The 18,442-nt window shown below is 41.3% G+C and overlaps 2 protein-coding genes across 12 annotated transcripts in view; one reads left to right on the top strand and one right to left on the bottom strand.

Moving 5' to 3' along the window:
* Positions 1-724: 724 nt before the first annotated feature.
* On the bottom strand, positions 725-10,110 carry LOC139612242 (ankyrin repeat and SOCS box protein 2-like). 5 transcript variants are annotated; one of them, XM_071467610.1, is made up of 11 exons: positions 9,838-10,110; positions 7,717-7,845; positions 7,356-7,525; positions 5,754-6,355; positions 5,249-5,418; positions 3,555-3,710; positions 3,135-3,380; positions 2,889-3,060; positions 2,143-2,713; positions 1,823-1,976; positions 725-1,402 (listed from the first exon to the last, which is right to left on the bottom strand). In XM_071467610.1, exons 4-11 carry the CDS (start codon positions 6,110-6,112, stop codon positions 1,257-1,259), a joined length of 1,974 nt encoding a protein of 657 aa, XP_071323711.1. In that variant the 5' UTR covers positions 6,113-6,355; positions 7,356-7,525; positions 7,717-7,845; positions 9,838-10,110; the 3' UTR covers positions 725-1,256. The 5 variants fall into 5 exon arrangements, with proteins under 5 accessions (XP_071323711.1, XP_071323714.1, XP_071323715.1 ...); XM_071467613.1 differs by lacking the exon at positions 1,823-1,976 and having other exon boundaries at positions 7,356-7,845; XM_071467611.1 differs by lacking the exon at positions 725-1,402 and having other exon boundaries at positions 1,893-2,039; positions 7,356-7,845.
* The window catches only part of ppp4r4 (protein phosphatase 4, regulatory subunit 4), a 22,128-nt gene continuing 13,328 nt past the window's right edge, over positions 9,643-18,442 (top strand). For 2 of the 7 annotated variants that reach the window (XM_071467603.1, XM_071467604.1), the window contains exons 1-5: positions 10,178-11,276; positions 16,559-16,632; positions 17,411-17,513; positions 17,632-17,779; positions 18,325-18,398. In XM_071467603.1, the coding sequence (XP_071323704.1) occupies positions 11,169-11,276; positions 16,559-16,632; positions 17,411-17,513; positions 17,632-17,779; positions 18,325-18,398 (507 nt within the window). In that variant the 5' untranslated portion in view covers positions 10,178-11,168. Of the gene's footprint in view, positions 9,964-10,176; positions 11,277-16,558; positions 16,633-17,410; positions 17,514-17,631; positions 17,780-18,324; positions 18,399-18,442 lie in introns of those variants that run through there. The other 5 variants (XM_071467601.1, XM_071467600.1, XM_071467602.1 and 2 more) reach the window with 5 other exon arrangements.

Raw genomic sequence — 18,442 nt, 5'->3', positions numbered from 1 at the left:
TCAAATTTGGCAGGGGGTTTAATATGCCAATCTTTAAAAAGCAGCTACACTGCTACTTCTGGCTCCAGAAGGGGCCTCTGGGTTTCTCTTTTCCAGGCGAAGTGCTCCAGCTCTGACAGTGCCAATTCATTAGGGTTTTGTGAATCACTCTTAGTCTGGCCCCTCCCCTGGGACCAATTTGCCTTGGAAGACCCTACCAGGGGCCATTGTTGTCGGGGTCAGTAGCTCCTGGTAGGCTCTCCCAAGGCAAATGGGAAGGGGCCAGATTAAGATCTAACCCTATTTAAAAAATGAATGATTCCCTCATCAGTCTACACTCAATTCCCCATAATGACAAAGAGAAAACAGATTTTTTTTATTTTTTTTAATTTAGTAAAAAGGAGAAACTGAAATCACATTGAATTAAGTATTAAGACATTATTATGACACTTAAATTTAGCTCAGCTCTGAGATGTTTCTACAGCTTGACTGGAGTCCACCTGTATGTAACAGATGCAGTGTTTGACTCAAGGCAAAGGTAACAGTTCAAATATTTCATATGACTTAAAAAACACAAGCACATGCAATTTACACATAGAATTTGCTCTGATGTACCGTATTTTCCGCACTATAGGGTGCACTGGATTATAAGGCGCACTGTCAATGAATGGTCTATTTTCAAACTTTTTTCATATATAAAGCGCAGCGGACTATAAGGCGCATTAAGCGAAACAAAACAGTCAGATAAGTCAGTCAAACTTTATTAAACACGTTCATAATAACTGTCAACCTTGTTCAGTTGTAACACGTAAAAAAAACACAGTCTGATACCGCTAAATCAAACGTTAGCGTATTCACAATAACTCCTTATAGGTCCTTATACACACACACTGTAACATTATGGTGAAGCACAGTATGTATTACTCCGCGACGCTCCTGACTACGATAGCCGTAATGCTGCAAGCGGTGCGGCTTTGTAGTTTACCTAAGTCGTACTAAAACATTTTGACAGAGCGCCGTGAGCGCCGTGTACCACACAAAATCACTTCGAGGTCAGTAAGCACAACCAGAATTAATCCATATATAAGGTGCTCCGGATTATAAGGCGCACTGTCGTTTTTTGAGAAAATTAAAGGCTTTTAAGTGCGCCTTATAGTCCAGAAAATACGGTAAATGTGCAATTTCTGCTTCTGAAATTCTTTATAAATTCTTTATACATTTTCCCTTACATCACAGAGGGCTTAAAGTTCAGTTGTTTCAGTCAGCTTATGGTTACTTCAGGTAAGGGGGCAGTGGATGTTGTAGTCCAGGTAGCGGATGAGTCTGGCAGGCAGTGGCAGGGTGTGGAGCAGTTTGAGTCGTCGGACACCAACCAGATATCTAATCTTCAGCCTGCAGAGCTGCATCAGAGGATGAGGAGGAACTGAACCACAAACACATACAGAAGGACGCATTAGGGGTTTTACAAGTGAGTTTGAACAGACCTAATCCCTGATCTGTGGTCCCTCATCTTAAACCTCGCCCAGAGATGGTGCTAGCCCCATCCATGGCTCAGCCAGCCGTGATCAAGACTGAAATATATGATTGTTTCTTATGTAAATATTAAAAACACATTAAAACACAATTTAATTTACTGACATATTTTACACAATCCTGGACTGCCAGATACTTGAGGAACTCAGATACCATCTCTGAGAATTTAGTAACCATTTCAACAAACCCTAAGAAACCTCTTTCAAAAGTATGGAACTATTACTCTGAAACTCCTTTTGCTCCATCCACCTATAATTCCTGTTGCTTTGACAACTGCCACCTGCCTGTCAGTATTGTTTTTGTTCCTTACGAGCTTTCAGTTTGATCGGTGCCCAGTCACTTCGACTGTCCAGAACCTCTAGCAGTCGAGAGCAGAGATGGACATGACAGACATAGTCCAACAGCATCGAGATGATTGGACCAGTGACGCGATAGAAAGATGAGCTGGAGACAGCCTCACAGAACTGAAACAAGATGGAGGATACTCAGGACAAGATTGAGAGGACAATCTGAGGAGAGAGGCCAGCCTTAGCGGGCAGACAGAAAAATGAGCTGGACAGAACTGAAATGAGGGGGAATACATCTACCATATACACATGCACTGATTTAAACTTTATACTCCCAGCTCACCTGAATATGGCGCTGTGGTGGCTCATCTCCGCTGACCTGCATTTCTTCAATGGGACAACATGACCGTGTTGTGGCAGGATGTGGTTTTATGCCATATGGACAGTTGAAGCAGGCTTGGACATCACAGCCATTGTCCAGCAGCAGTTTGAGCATGGGCAGACACTCCATGGTGAGCAGGATGGCAGATGGGAAGGAGGACGGTTGTGTGGAGATCTGCGCATTGACATCAGCACCATACCTCAGCAGCAGCGTTGCCATGTCCATCCAGCCAAGCCGGACAGCAATGAGCAGTGGGTTGAAGACATCCAGGTTGGGGTTGGCTCCGGCCTTCAGCAGCATCTCGGCAGCCTCCAGGTTCCCGTTGTAGACAGAGAAGTAGAGCGCTGTGCTCCGCCGGTCCTCGTACATCCTATAGCGCTCCTTCGACAGCTTGGCATTGATGTCAAAGCCAGACTCGATCAGCAGCTCCAAGATGTCATCCCTGTTCCTCTCTGCAGCAATGTGCAGAGGACTGATGCCACTGTGCCGGATTCTGACTCTGCTGGTAACTGGGATCAGCATTGACACGATTCTGGGAAGACAAAGTGTAGAGTTCAGGGTTTGTCATGTTAAATTGTGACCAAATATATCAACAGCAGAGTTGATAAATTGTGGCTGAAAGAGACTGTTTATAATCTCCGACTTCCCTTTAAGCACTCTAAGCCCAGTGATAAACAGAACAGCTAACGATGATGAACCATTCAGACCGTATATGATTGTTCTGAACAGCCACATGAAGAGGCAGCAGCCTGGACTTTGTGGATCGGTTAGTGTCAGCTCTCAGAGAGAGCAGCACCTCCACAGCTGAAACATGGCCATTCTTACAGGCCTCATACAGCGGCGAGGCTCCGTCTCCTGCCTGTCCATTTATATCTGCACCTGCACAACATAAAGACATTAACTTCAGCTCCTGACAGGCACTAAAAATAATTGAACAGGTCTGTGTGGCGCACCCTTTTTTGCAAGCAGGTGGATGACATCGACATGTCCATGCTGTGCGGCAATGAAGAACGGTTGGAGGCCGTAGATGTTTTTAGTTTGTAGATTGGCTCCGGCCTCCAGTAACATCCTACAGAGCTCCGGTCGTCCATGTCTGCAGGCTTCATGCAGAGCAGTTAATCCCTGACTGCAGCAGTGATTTACCTGAGCTCCAGACCTCAGCAATAGGTCTACAATTGCTTCATTTGGATGCTGACAGGCTAAAACACAACAAGAATTTTATAACATTATTTACTGTTCATGGGAAATTTATAAACTTTGCATTTCAGACAGCACAAAGTCTTGTGTCTCTGCCCCTGTAAACTATTTTAATCCCTGATTTCCCCTTACAACAGTGATGACACTTAAACTTTCAGAAAGCTTTGTGATGTCACCTGTGAGCAGTGGTGTTTCTCGGTCTTTGTTGGCGATGTTTGGGTTGGCTCCATGCTTCAGGAGAAAGTCAACACAGGAAACATTTCCACGCTCAGCAGCCAGGGGCAGAGCGGTTTGATTCCTCAAATTGCATCTGTTCACTGAGTCAGGATGAGCTGAGGGGAGAGGTCAAAGGTCAAACTGTTTGTGTTTGACTCCTTTGTCCCAGTTAAACTTTATTATAACTTAGCTCTGAAAACATTACCTCAACAAAGTAACTGATTAATACTATGAGGCAAAAATAGTAGAGCTTATTACACGCATACCAAACTTTCATGACAATCCATCCAATAGCTGAGTCAACTAGTACTCAGCACTTTCAATACAAAGCCGCTACAGTAGTATAGCAAAAATAACAATAGTCATAAAGTGCTGACCATACAGTTAACAATACAGTTACAATAACTTCCTGTTTCATGGCAAAATACCAAAATCTGCCATGTTTCAGAAAACTGAAAAGATTCACAATTTACTCATCGCAAAGGTCTTTAGATAGCACTGACAAAATCTGAAGTCAAACTGATCAATTCTCTAAGAGAATTTCATTAAAGGAGCTATAAAACCTGTAAATTACAAAAACTGTGAAAACTGAAAAAAAGCAAGTAAATTCAAAATGGCTGACTTCCTATTGGATTTAGGGTTTGGTCCATGAGATGTTTTTGTATGTCTTGGGATGTTTCATGAGCCTGCTGAATTTCATACAGCTAAGTGAAATGTACCTACCTAGTATCTAACAGCTAGGAGGAGTACATGAAAGTATGAAATCTGTCATTTAATTTTGCCAGTAGGTGGAGCTACAAATGTAACTGATTATTGGTGTGTAGATGTCTTCAAGCTGGGCAGCATGGGTAAATATTGAAATTTGCCATGTCACCATGGATGCCACTTCTGATGCATGTGCAGTTTCATGTGTTTTTGAGCACCCCTAAAAGAGCTTAGCGGGCGCTGTAAAACTGACATGCCACACCCCTGCCCAAATGTGATCTCAAATGTAAATACTAATTAAAGATGAAGGTAATTTTGTGAGTTTTTGTGCATCCTAAAGGACAAAAAAATGTGACTGTGAAATGAAAATTGACACACAAAATCCAACACATATAATATGTGGACTTCTGGTTTATTTCATGCTTTATTTTGTAGTAGCATTCCTTGTGTGTCCACTGTATTCTTATTTCTTGTCTCTCCCACAGAGACAAGAATGTCAGTTCATCTGTTTTGCTGATGTTTTGTCCCTTAGTAATAGGGTGAGATTCTCTGGTATTTCATCCTCCAAGTGTTTGGATTCTGTGTTTTTGCTCCTGCTTTGTTTGCATTGAGTTTCCTAGTGCTTCTGTTTTTGTTCCTGTCAGGTTTTCTGAGTTTCTTTTTCATTATTAAAACATAATTTTTCCACCAAAACCCCTTTTGTCTATCTGCATCTGGGTTCAGCAATCTCTGAAAGTAACAAAAACAAGTATGAAATCAACTCACAAACTGTTCAGAACATCAAGTATCATTTGTTATTTAAAGATTAGTTCAGGCCAGGAATCACAAGTCTGAGGTTTATCCATTATAAATGGTGCAGTAATTCATTTCTTTGGTATGACATGGAAAAAAATGAAGTATAACCAAACTCAAATCCATCAGTCAACCAGAAATCAGTGGTATTACTCACCTCTGATGAGGATCCTGACACACTGTAGCTGTCCATAAAAAGCAGCTTCATGAAGAGCGATCCAGCCTTCATCATCTGGGTCCGTCAGACTGCTGGACCTTCGTCTAACCAAATTCATCAGAGCCTCAGCATCTCCATTTATAATTAGAGCCTGCAAAGGACTGAGTTCTCTGAGAGAAAAACAGGGAAACACTGGCTGTGAAGACCAGGAACTGAGACAGGGAGGAGACAGAGGACATGAAGAAACAAGCTAATCACGATCTAAACAGTGTATACAAACATCCAAAATCTGTCAGTAAAGGGTGAACAGAGCGTAACATTCAGCAGCTGTCTATTGTTCTCTTTTTTCTGTTGTTGTTCATTTTCTGTTGTTAAATGTTTCCTGGCTGTTTATAGCTGTTTCCTGGTTGTTTTTAGATGCTTGCTGACTGTTTAGGTGTTTCCTGGCTGTTTTTAGATGTTTCCTGGCTGCTTTTAGATGCTTGCTGACTGTTTGCTGACTCACCTCCTGAAGCCCTGATAGAGAAACTGGCATAAGGCTGTTGGGGGGTTAGCAGAGTTGGGGACCTCTGGGGGGTCTGGAGGCAGAGGTTGTGATGGAGGTACGTAGTACAGGTTCTTGGGAGGGTCAGGATGTCTTTGTCTGAGATTTGGGTTAGTTTGGGTTGGGGCAGCCAGGGCAGTAGGGGCTAAGGATGATGATGCTGCTGCTGCTGCTGCTGCTGCTGCTGATGTGGTTTGGTCAGAGTCTGGAGGAAGGTGTATGTCAGTGAGGCTTCTCTCTACAGCAATCTGCAGCAGCTCTTCATCGGACAGTTGACTATAAACAGTGTAGTCCTCCAGATCAACCTCAGAGACCGCCATGTTAGATTTAATGGGTAGAATCAGTCATTCAGAAGGGGTCCAGTCAGTTTGGTTCTGGACTCAGCAGAAGTCTCTCAGACTCTCAGCAGCAGGTTTTCCCATTAAATCTACAGTTACTGGGACAAGTAAGCACTTTCCACGTAAACAGCAGCAGGTCATTTGAGTCGACCTCTACAGATTTTTGAACCTGCTGGTGAATGTGACTGGAGGCCGTGGAGGTCAGTGGTGTTTCTTTTCTCCGTCCTGTGGCCAAAATATTCAAACACACTGAGAGTTGTTGATCTGATCTGCAGAATATCACAGAATCTGAACCAGACTTCTTTTTGTTTGAATCCTGAGTTTCTACATTTCTAAAGCATCTAAAACAAAGTGAACTGAATGTTAGCAACTGAATAAAAATCAATGACATTTCTATGATCATAGTATCAACTCTAAAATGGCTTCTTAATACTCATCTATAAATAGATTCCTGCTGCTTTGTCTGATGAAATAAAACCATAACACATCACTATGTAAAAAAGATGAACAAAGTAACAAGACAACATATTTCAACAAACCAAAACAAACATAACATAGCAAACATTACATAACCCTAACATTAGCTAAGACAACGTAATGTAACATAATATAACATAACCTAATGCAACGCAATGTAATTCAACGTAACGCAACGCAAGATGACGCAACGTAATGCAACATAACGTAATAACAAAGTAATAATGAAACATACTGAACATAATATAACATTACATAATATATTGTAACGTAATATATGGTAACATGTTAATAAGCTCCTTATTCTTTTCACTCCTCAACTCAAGAGTAACATTTAGGGAACATGTGGCTTCTATTTTGTTCATGTATGATGTAAGACCGGGTTTGTTGAGGCTGAAGTGTAGTAAGTTAAACAATGAGTATTGTGGAACTTCCACAGTTTGTGTGAATGTGTGTTTTTGCCTTCCTCTCTTTTTCTCCACAAACTCCAAACTGCTTCAACCCAAATACACAGACCCAAACTGTTACATAATGTAATGTGATGCAACTTAACGTAATGCAATGCAACAACAAAGTATTTTGGTTCCATGAAGGAACCTGTGGGGTCAACTTAGAAAGTTTGTTTTCAGCTGCTGACTGAGGTTGACAGCCCCAAAGATCAGTTCATCACTACAACACTTTACACATGTAGAGTAATAATGATGCAACACTGAGTGTGATCTTCAAGAACTTAAAGTCTGAGTTGTACCTGTGAAACAGGCCAATTGAGATTCAGTCCTGGATTCAGTCCTGTCCAGTCTCAGTTTTCAGTGGAAATCCTCTGTTTCTGTCCCAGAGAAGCTGCAGCAGTAGATCTCTCTGTCTCTTATAGAAGCAGAAGCAGTAGAGACTCAGCCTCTGATACTGAAACTCTGCTGGCTGAAAGTCAAACAGACCAAACTGAGAAACTTCCGGTCTCATTCTGACAGACTTTACTGTCTATGACCTGATTACAGCTGCTCTCATTTGTAGAACTGCAGAGTTAAAGTAGACTGAAGTATAACTACAACAATGAAACACATGAGCAGATCTTAAAGGGAGACTATAAGAACCAGGTTAAATGTGAGCACCTGGACGGTGTCTTCAATAAGAAGCTTTCTGCCTGGTAAACAGTCTCATCTTTAAACTCCTGGGGCTTGTTGGTTGACGCAGGTATCAATGCAGCAGGACCCACTGTGATCAGATCAGTCAGACCACATCTGGAGGGGACCAGAACCATATGATATCAGGTGTCAGCAGGTGTTAATGACCTTTGGACAATGGAATGTGATGAATTTAATTCAATTCAATTCAATTCAATTTTATTTGTATGGCGCCAAATCATAATATACATTATCTCAAGGCACTTTACAGGGTCAGGTCAAGACCTTACTTTGTTAAAGAGAAAAACCCAACAGTTCCCACAAAGAGCAAGCACTTGGCGACAGGGGGGAGGAAATAGAGAGAGAGCGCCCAGTGAATCATGGGAATCCCCCAGCAGTCTAGCTCTATAGCAGCATAACTAAGGGATGGGTCAGGACATACCCGAGCCAGCCCTAACTATAAGCTTTACTAAACAGGACAGTTTTAAACCTGATCTTAAAGGTAGAGAGGGTGTCTGCCTCCCGAACCCTCACTGGGAGCTGGTTCCACAGGAGAGGAGCCTGATAGCTGAAGGCTCTGCCCCCCCCCATTCTACTCTTACAAACTCTGGGAACCACAAGTTGACCTGCATTTAGAGAGCGAAGTGTCCTATTGGAAAAATAGGGAACTATAAGCTCTCCGAGGTACGATGGTGCCTGACCATTAATGGCTTTGTAGGTGAGGAGGAGGATTTTAAATTCTATCCTGGATTTTACAGGGAGCCAATGCAGAGAAGCTAACACAGGAGAGATGTGATCCCGTTTCCTAGTTCCTGTCAGTACTCGTGCTGCCGCATTCTGGATCAGTTGGAGGCTTTTTACTGAATTTTTGAGACATCCTGACAATAAAGAGTTACAGTAGTCCAGTCTTGAGGTAACAAATGCATGAACTAGTTTTTCAGAATCCTTTAGACACAGAATGGGTCTGATTTTAGCAATATTGCGCAGGTGGAAGAAGGCTGTCCTAGAGACTTGCTTTATATGTGAAGTAAAGGACAAGTCCTGGTCAAAAATGACACCAAGGTTTCTGACTGTAGCACTGGAGGCCAAGGTGATGTCATCCAGAGTCAGTATATTATCACATAGTATATCTCTGAGGTGTTTTGGGCCAATTACAATAACTTCAGTTTTGTCTGAATTTAAGAGTAAGAGATTACTGGTCATCCAGGTTTTTATGTCCTTAACACACACCTGAAGCTTGGCTACCTGGTTAGTCTCACCTGGCTTCATGGATAAGTACAGCTGGGTGTCATCTGCATAACAATGGAAATTTATCTGGTGCCTCCTAATAATGTTTCCTAGAGGAAGCATATATAGACTGAAGAGTATTGGTCCTAGCACCGAACCTTGTGGAACCCCATGACTGACTTTTGTGATGATAGAGGAGTCATTATTAACATGAACAAACTGGAGTCTATCTGACAAATATGACTTAAACCAGCTTAGTGCGGTTCCTTTGATGCCGACCATATGCTCTAGTCTCTGTAATAGAATCTTATGATCGATGGTGTCAAATGCAGCACTAAGATCTAGCAGGACAAGTACAAAGACAAGTCCATTGTCTGAGGCAATGAGGAGATCATTGGTAACTTTAACCAGAGCTGTTTCTGTGCTATGATGGACTCTAAAACCTGACTGAAAATCTTCAAACAAACCATTCCTGTGCAAATAATCACATACAGTTTAAATTTACTAATTTAAACTGTAGACCAGCTCCGTCCAAACAGACGTTTCACAAACGTCTTAATTTTATGTTCATGTAATGTTTATCTAATGATAAAATTAATAGACATGTCATGGAATTTTAATTTAAAAATCTAAATGAATCTTGTTGTGTTTATTATGGAGCTATGTCATTCATTTACTTACTTTAAACCCCCACCCTGAAAAACGTTGTAAACTCCACTGTTGGTGTGTGGGTTACACAAACCATCACAGAGGACTTTATTAAGTTATGCTTTAAATGTTTATGTGAATATTTATATAAAGATAGAATGTGTTTCATAATTAAACCACAACATCACAGTCACGTCCATAAGCTGCACTTTGTGAATGAGACTGGTCATTTACCACCAGCCGTATCCATGGTAACCGGTTCAGCTGCTGCAGTGCGGGCCTGCGCCTCCAGCGAACCCGCCCTGCGCTGCCCATCGTCCGGTTCTGTTCTGCGTCCGCTGAGCCGGGTCTGGTCTGCAGGTCGGTCAAATCCATGACGATACAAAAGCAACTTCGAATGTCCAGCTGCTTCACTAATCTCTATTTACATCTCTGACAATTCTAACGCTTTACAGTCCACCAGATCTAATGGTTAGATCTGTAAAAAGGTTTTAGAATCAAACACACAAATCAACTCAACTTTTATAATGTTGGACGCGTTCGCTACCGCCTTCAGTGTGGGAGCGCCGAGACGGAGCTGGGTTCAAGCAGACCGACGTTTCGTAAAGATGAAAGCCTCTTAGTGTGGTCCGTGTGGGCCGAAATGAGTGGGTCTGAAATATCATTTTTTAAGGTCCACAAATGATCACAGACGCATCATAGCGCTAAAATCTTAACGCAGTTCTCCGTGACGTCCCCACCGCAGAGGACAGACCCGCTGGATGTAGAGGTCCGGATTTCATTTCAATAAATGTTTTCTGGTGAGTTGGATGTGCGCCGAACTGGAGAGGGGAGTGTGTCGATTTAGGACATGTCTCATATTTGAGGTTTCCCAGACTCTGTCTCTTAATAATTAGTTGATAAATTTCCGAATACGAATTTTGGACGGAGTCTGGCGTGACGTTCTCTCCGCACAGCAGAGGAAGACAAGTGTAAAATATTTAAATGAGATATGTGCTGCCGAAATTAATGTAATGTTTTTGATAAGTGCTACTCTTCGGTTTTAAATTTAAACATATTTGTGGGTTAACTAGCGTGAAAATAAGCCTTACAACGTTCATCTTCTGACAGTCTAGCTTGACGTTTCCTTCGCATAGAAGCGGCTCGGAAGCCGATAGTTGTGGGGTCTGATCTCACACCAATGAACTGGGATGTTCTGTTCAACAGATGTTCCTCAGAAAAGTGGACAAGTGGACATTTTTCTGGAATAATCGCAGTTTACAGGATTCGGTGAGCGCCGAACAGAAGAATACACGGCGTTGAGTTGTTTCGTGTATTTTGGACCTTTGACAGATTACTTCATCTGCAGATGAGCCAAGACGCGTTATAATATTAGAATTCTGAACGGAGTCTGGTGTGACGACCCCCCCCCCCCACTGATAGAGCAGGGATCTCCTTGGAAACGGTTAGTGACAGTGCCCCCCTCCTCTCGCCCCCTTCTCTCATTGGGGATGGTTGGTACTGAGATTCGCCGCCTGCTCTCACACTAACCACCAGTACTGAACTGGTCCATTTCCAGTGAACAGATGTTCTCCAGCAGAATGAGTGTGAACCAGTCCAGCCTGCTGTACGGACAGCTGGAGGACCTGCAGGAGCTCGCCTTCATTGAGAGGCCGATCCGCAGGAGTCTCAAGGTATTTTTACATCTCAGCCTCTGATGGTCTGAATACAGTCACATGAATACTGAGGGGGGACACTGAGTGGGTCATGTGTTGAACAAAGTGTGTGATGTGTGAGACGTTAAGTGATACTGAGAATGATGATGATGATGATGATGATGATGATGATGGAGGTGATAATGTGACATGTTGTATGAGTCAGTGTGAGGAAGATGAGCAGCCTCCATACAGGAAGCAGAGGGGAGACCCACTATCTGCGCAGCATGACGCAGTTTCTGTCTGTCAGGCAGCTGGGCAGACAGACAGGTGGACAGTCTGCAGTTAGGCAGACAGACAGGATGACAGTCTTTAGTAAAATAGAAAGACAGACAGCTGGAAAGACAGGTGGATAGTCTCTTGTGTCTATCAGGATCTCATCACTGTGAACATGAACATTATTTCACATGTGAAGAAGTGGACTGTTGACAGAACAGATGATATTGTAGGTCTATGAGAAGATATGTTAACAAGACTTTTGGGTAATGATCAGTTTGTTGATCAATACATCAGTTGGTCCTTTAAATACCAGAAAGAAATGTCCAACACTCAAATACTCAGTTTAATGTTATGTTTGTAGAAAAGTACCAAATATTCACCAATCAATATTTGACCAATCAATATTTGACTAGTCAATATTTGTCCAATCAATATTTGACCAATCAACATTTGACCAATCAATATTTAATCCAGAAACATTTGGTGCATTTTTAATAGACTGTTAAAACAGCTGCAGATGAATTTTCTCTGGATCAGCTTCTAGTATCTCTACAGATTCGGAGTCACTGTTGGTGTTTGTACGAAGACCAGGACAGCAGAGACCAAAGACTAAGGCATAAGAGACCAGGCCAGCTAGCTGGTCCTCCTGAGTCTGAAATCACTCACTCGTTCACTTGTTCACTCATTCACTTACTTCCTATATAATGTACTCAGTAGTGAGCAGTAGATTCAGCTTTCAGACACAGTTACTGATCTTCATCATGTGGTGTCATCATTGACAGTCGCTCAGTGGTCTGTTGTTGCGTAAAATGTCTACCATGTGGGATTGTTAGCAGACAGTAGGTAGATAGATAGATAGATAGATAGATAGATAGAGAGATAGATAGTTAGATGAACAGTAGATACTCGTTGGACAGTAGATACATGTTGTTGGACAGCAGACACATGTTGTTGGACAGTAAATACATGTTGTTGGACAGTAGATACATGATGGACAGTAGATACGTATTATTGGACAGTAGATGCATGTTGGACAGTAGATAAGTGTTGAACAGTAGATATATGTTCAACAGTAGATACATGCCGAACAGTAGATACTAGATGGACAGTAGATACATGTTGAACAGTAGATACGTGTTGAACAGTAGATATATGTTCAACAGTAGATACATGCTGAACAGTAGATACTAGATGGACAGTAGATACATGATGGACAGTAGATACGTGTTGAACAGTAGATATATGTTCAACAGTAGATACATGCTGAACAGTAGATACTAGATGGACAGTAGATACATGATGGACAGTAGATACGTGTTGTTGGAAAGTAAATACATGTTTTTAGACAGTAGATACATGTTGGACAGTAGGTATGTGTTGAAAAGTAGGTACATGACGAACAGTAGATATACACATATATCATGTTGTTGGACAGTAAATACATGTTGTTGAACAGTAGATACATGATGGAAAGTAGATACGTGTTATTGTACAGTAGATACATATTGGACGGTAGTTACGTGTTGAACAGTAGATATGTGTTGGTGGACAGTAGATACATGTTGGACAGTAGATACATGTTGAACAGTAGATACATGATGGACAGTAGATACATGTTGTTGGACAGTAAATACATGTTGTTGAACAGTAGATACATGATAGACAGTAGATACGTGTTATTGGACAGTAGATACATGTTGAATAATAGATACATGTTGTTGGAGAGTGGATACATATTGAACAGTAGATACATGCTGAACAGTAGATACATGTTGTTGGACAGTGGATACATGTGAAACAGTAGATACATGTTGGACAGTAGATACGTGTTGGACAGTAGATACAAGTTGTTGAACAATGGATACATATTGGAAAGTAAATACATGTTGACAGAAAGTAGATACATGTTGATGGACAGTAGATACATGGTGTTGGACAATAGATACATGTTGAACAATGGATACATGTTGATGGACAGTAGATACATGTTGACGGAAAGTAGATACATGTTGATGGACAGTAAATACATGTTGTTGGACAGTAGATACATGATTGGACAGTAAATACGTGTTGTTGAACAGTAGATACATGTTGTTGGACAGTAAGTACATGTTAACGGAAAGTAGATACATGTTGGACAGTAGATACAAGTTGTTGAACAGTAAATACATGTTGTTGAACAGTAGATACATGATGGACAGTAGATATGTGTTGTTGGACAGTATATACATGTTGGACAGTAGATACATGTTGTTGGACAGTAGATACATGTTGGACAGTAGATACGTGTTGTTGGACAGTAGATATGTGTTGAACAGTAGATACATGTTGGATAGTAGATACATGTTGACGGAAAGTAGATACATGTTGATGGAAAGTAGATACATGTTGTTGAACAGTAGATATGTGTTGAACAGTAGATACATGTTGAACTGTAGATACATGTTGAACAGTAGATACATGTTGTTGGACAGTAGATACATGTTGGACAGTAGATACGTGTTGTTGGACAGAAGATATGTGTTGAACAGTAGATACATGATGAACAGTAGATACGTGTTGAACAGTAGATACATGATGAACAGTAGATACATGTTGGACAGTAGATACATGTTGTTGGATAGTAGATACATGTTGTTGAACAGTAGATACATGTATTGGACAGCAGGTACGTGTTGTTGGACAGTAGATACATGTTGAACAGTAGATACATGTGTTGGACAGTAGATACATGATGGACAGTAGATATGTGTTGTTGGACAGTATATACATGTTGGACAGTAGATACATGTTGTTGGACAGTAGATGCATGTTGGACAGTAGATGCGTGTTGTTGGACAGTAGATATGTGTTGAACAGTAGATACATGTTGAACTGTAGATACATGATGAACAGTAGATACATGATGGACAGTAGATACATGTTGTTGAACAGTAGATACATGTTGTTGGACAGTAGATACATGTTGTTGGACAGTAAGTACATGTTAACGGAAAGTAGATACATGTTGGACAGTAGATACAAGTTGTTGAACAGTAAATACATGTTGTTGAACAGTAGATACATGATGGACAGTAGATATGTGTTGTTGGACAGTATATACATGTTGGACAGTAGATACATGTTGTTGGACAGTAGATACATGTTGTTGGACAGTAAGTACATGTTAACGGAAAGTAGATACATGTTGGACAGTAGATACAAGTTGTTGAACAGTAAATACATGTTGTTGAACAGTAGATACATGATGGACAGTAGATATGTGTTGTTGGACAGTATATACATGTTGGACAGTAGATACATGTTGTTGGACAGTAGATACATGTTGGACTGTAGATACGTGTTGTTGGACAGTAGATATGTGTTGAACAGTAGATACATGTTGGATAGTAGATACATGTTGACGGAAAGTAGATACATGTTGATGGAAAGTAGATACATGTTGTTGAACAGTAGATATGTGTTGAACAGTAGATACATGTTGAACTGTAGATACATGTTGAACAGTAGATACATGTTGTTGGACAGTAGATACATGTTGGACAGTAGATACGTGTTGTTGGACAGAAGATATGTGTTGAACAGTAGATACATGATGAACAGTAGATACGTGTTGAACAGTAGATACATGATGAACAGTAGATACATGTTGGACAGTAGATACATGTTGTTGGATAGTAGATACATGTTGTTGAACAGTAGATACATGTGTTGGACAGTAGATACATGTTGTTGGATAGTAGATACATGTTGTTGAACAGTAGATACATGTGTTGGACAGCAGGTACGTGTTGTTGGACAGTAGATACATGTTGAACAGTAGATACATGTGTTGGACAGTAGATACATGATGGACAGTAGATATGTGTTGTTGGACAGTATATACATGTTGGACAGTAGATACATGTTGTTGGACAGTAGATGCATGTTGGACAGTAGATGCGTGTTGTTGGACAGTAGATATGTGTTGAACAGTAGATACATGTTGAACTGTAGATACATGATGAACAGTAGATACATGATGGACAGTAGATACATGTTGTTGAACAGTAGATACATGTTGTTGGACAGTAGATACATGTTGTTGAATAGTAGATACATGTTGGACAGTAGATACATGTTGGACAGTAGATACATGTTGGACAGTAGATACGTGTTGTTGGACAGAAGATATGTGTTGAACAGTAGATACATGATAAACAGTAGATACATGTTGGACAGTAGATACATGTTGTTGGATAGTAGATACATGTTGTTGAACAGTAGATACATGTGTTGGACAGTAGATACATGTTGTTGGATAGTAGATACATGTTGTTGAACAGTAGATACATGTGTTGGACAGCAGGTACGTGTTGTTGGACAGTAGATACATGTTGAACAGTAGATACATGTGTTGGACAGTAGATACACGATGGACAGTAGATACATGTTGGACAGTAGATACGTGTTGAACAGTAGATACATGATGCAGAGTAGATACATGTTGTTGAACAGTAGATACATGTTGAGGGACACAGTGGAAACATTTGCAGTCAGAATTCTGACAGTGTAGATAGTGTACGTGAAACAGGTGGATTTCTTCTCCTTCTTTTTCTTCTTTTGTTCACGCCTCACTCTGTGGAGGGGGATGACGATGATGATGCTTTAAGGGGGAGGAGCCTAGGGGATCTTCTTATGGGAGGAAACCCCAGTGTCATGATGACACAGATACACACACCCATCTCCCCCTACACACACACACACACGTTTGTGTTCTCTTGATATGCTGTAGTTGTTTGCTGCTATGTTTTGTTTAAAGTCTCAAGTATATTACCTTTAAGTACAGCAATAAAGTAAATATGTGTATGCAGAAAATCAGGGGTTCATGTTATTTTCTGATAAATCGATACAGAGGTTGATATTATTATGACTATTATGGAACAGTTACTCTCTGTGGGTGTTCTCATAATAAATGATACACATTTAAATAATTTAGATAAAGTAAGTACCCTTAAAAAACACCACACTAAGTTTCTGAGTTGTGTGTTGTTTCCTGTCAGACGGCCGAGGAGATCGATCAGCTGACTGTGGATGAAGACCTGAATGACATTGAGAGAGCTGTCTACCTGCTCAGGTGAAAGCTAATACTTGTAGAAACATTTTACCATCATTGAGGGATACACAGCTGTATAACAGCAACTCACCTGTGGGCATGTTAGTGTGAAGTTTTCAAAGTTGTGTGATAGTCACACTCTTCAGCGCCTCTGTTATAGTTTTTCTTTTAGTTTTCTGTTTGACCTCAGACTATGTTAAATCTAGTTCAGGTTGTTATCTCGGGTCAGAAAACAGTTTGTAAGTTCAGAGTCAAGAAGAATCCTGAAAAGATAAAAAGCTTTTATTGGTACAAAGATTCCTGCTGTAAGAGGCCACAGGTGGAGAAAGAAGCAGTCCAGCCTCCACCTGTCCTCCTTCCCCATGACCCAGTAAACTCTGATGCTAATTAAACAGTGATGGTAATCATCCTGCAGTCTGATCCCTGTGGATCTAAACTAGTTCAGTGAACTTATTCAATGTCTGGTCTGAAACTCTGAAACCTGACAGAGAAACAGAACTGAAACCTGCAGGAGGTACAGGACTGTGGAGGATCAATCAGGATCTGAGCTCTGTACCTGATCTTGGAAGTGTCTCAGGAAACATAACTTAAACTATAACATACAAACAACAGCAGGATGGAAACCACAGGAGACTCACACACACTGTTTGTATATGGGAAGTGTCTGGACTTTTTTTTCAGATTCAGGTTCTAAGTGGATTTATTTCCTTCAGGGTTATTTTAGACCTTCATCTTTTTGATCTGTAATTTATCTCACTTTTCCTCTGTTTTCCTGTATATTTTTGTATTTTCTTGTCAGTGTGGGTCAGGAGGTGCAGAGAGCAAGTGTCATCAGTAACCTGCCAAGTCTCGTCCGCCAGAATCCAGCTGAGACATTTCGGCGGGTCGTACCAAAAGTCCGGGTACGTAACAGTCAGACTATGTGTGATGGCAGGAAGAGGTTAGCAGTGTGAGGACAGTCATTCTGGGACATCACAGGTGTGTCACACAGGTATAACCTGAGCTGTCTGTGTGACTCAGGAGGTCCTGAATGGATCTGGAGCTGAAATCCAGCTAGCAGCAGCAGCATCGTTTTTAACCATCCTACAGGACGACATCATCCTGATCCACACCCACACCTACTCCATCCTGAAGACAGTCCTGCTGCACCTGAACCACAGAGACACAGGTAACACAACTGAACCACAGAGACACCAGTAACACAACCGAACCACAGAGACACAGATAACACACCTGAACCACAGAGACATGGGTAAAACACCTGAACAACAGAGACACCAGTAACACACCTGAACCACAGAGACACAGGTAACACACCTGAACCACCGAGACACGGGTAACACACCTGAACCACCGAGACACGGGTAAAACACCTGAACCACAGAGACACAGGTAACACAACTGAACCACAGAGACACGGGTAAAACACCTGAACCACAGAGACACAGGTAAAACACCTGAGCCACAGAGACACCAGTAACACACCTGAACCTCTGACACACACAGGTAACACACCTGAACCACAGACACACAGGTAATGTTACATCACCAAGAACTGAAAAGACATGTGGACCTGTGGAGGTTCAGACTAGACCAGTTTAGTTAAGATTAAACCTTCTGAGGACCCAGTTTCAGAGACAAACCCATTTTAATTGTTTCTGGTGTTGACATTGAAGATACTTACATTGATGTTGATGTGTTTGTTGTTGTCAGTTGTTAGCAACGCGTGGTTGGAGACTCTGCTGTCGGCCATCAACGCTTTACCCAAGGAGACCATCAAACAGGAGGTACAGTGGTCAGGGAAACTTATCAGTACTTTGCACCAGTGATC

This window comes from Trachinotus anak, unplaced genomic scaffold (assembly GCF_046630095.1).
Source record: "Trachinotus anak isolate AG129_WGS33_773 ecotype Australia unplaced genomic scaffold, CSIRO_AGI_Tana_v1 ptg000031l, whole genome shotgun sequence".
NCBI lineage: Eukaryota > Metazoa > Chordata > Actinopteri > Carangiformes > Carangidae > Trachinotus > Trachinotus anak.
The sequence above is the reverse complement of the archived record's forward strand: the minus strand, read 5'-3'. Positions and strand labels throughout refer to the sequence as shown.

Coding starts and splice junctions, on each gene's coding strand:
- LOC139612242 (XM_071467610.1), bottom strand. CDS start 6,112: ATGGCGGTCTCTGAGGTTGATCTGGAGGACTACACTGTTTATAGTCAA. Junction 3,711..5,248: donor TGTCAGGATCCTCATCAGAG/GTGAGTAATACC, acceptor CTCTCCCCTCAG/CTCATCCTGACTCAGTGAAC. Junction 1,403..1,822: donor ACCGATCAAACTGAAAGCTC/GTAAGGAACAAA, acceptor TTTGTGGTTCAG/TTCCTCCTCATCCTCTGATG.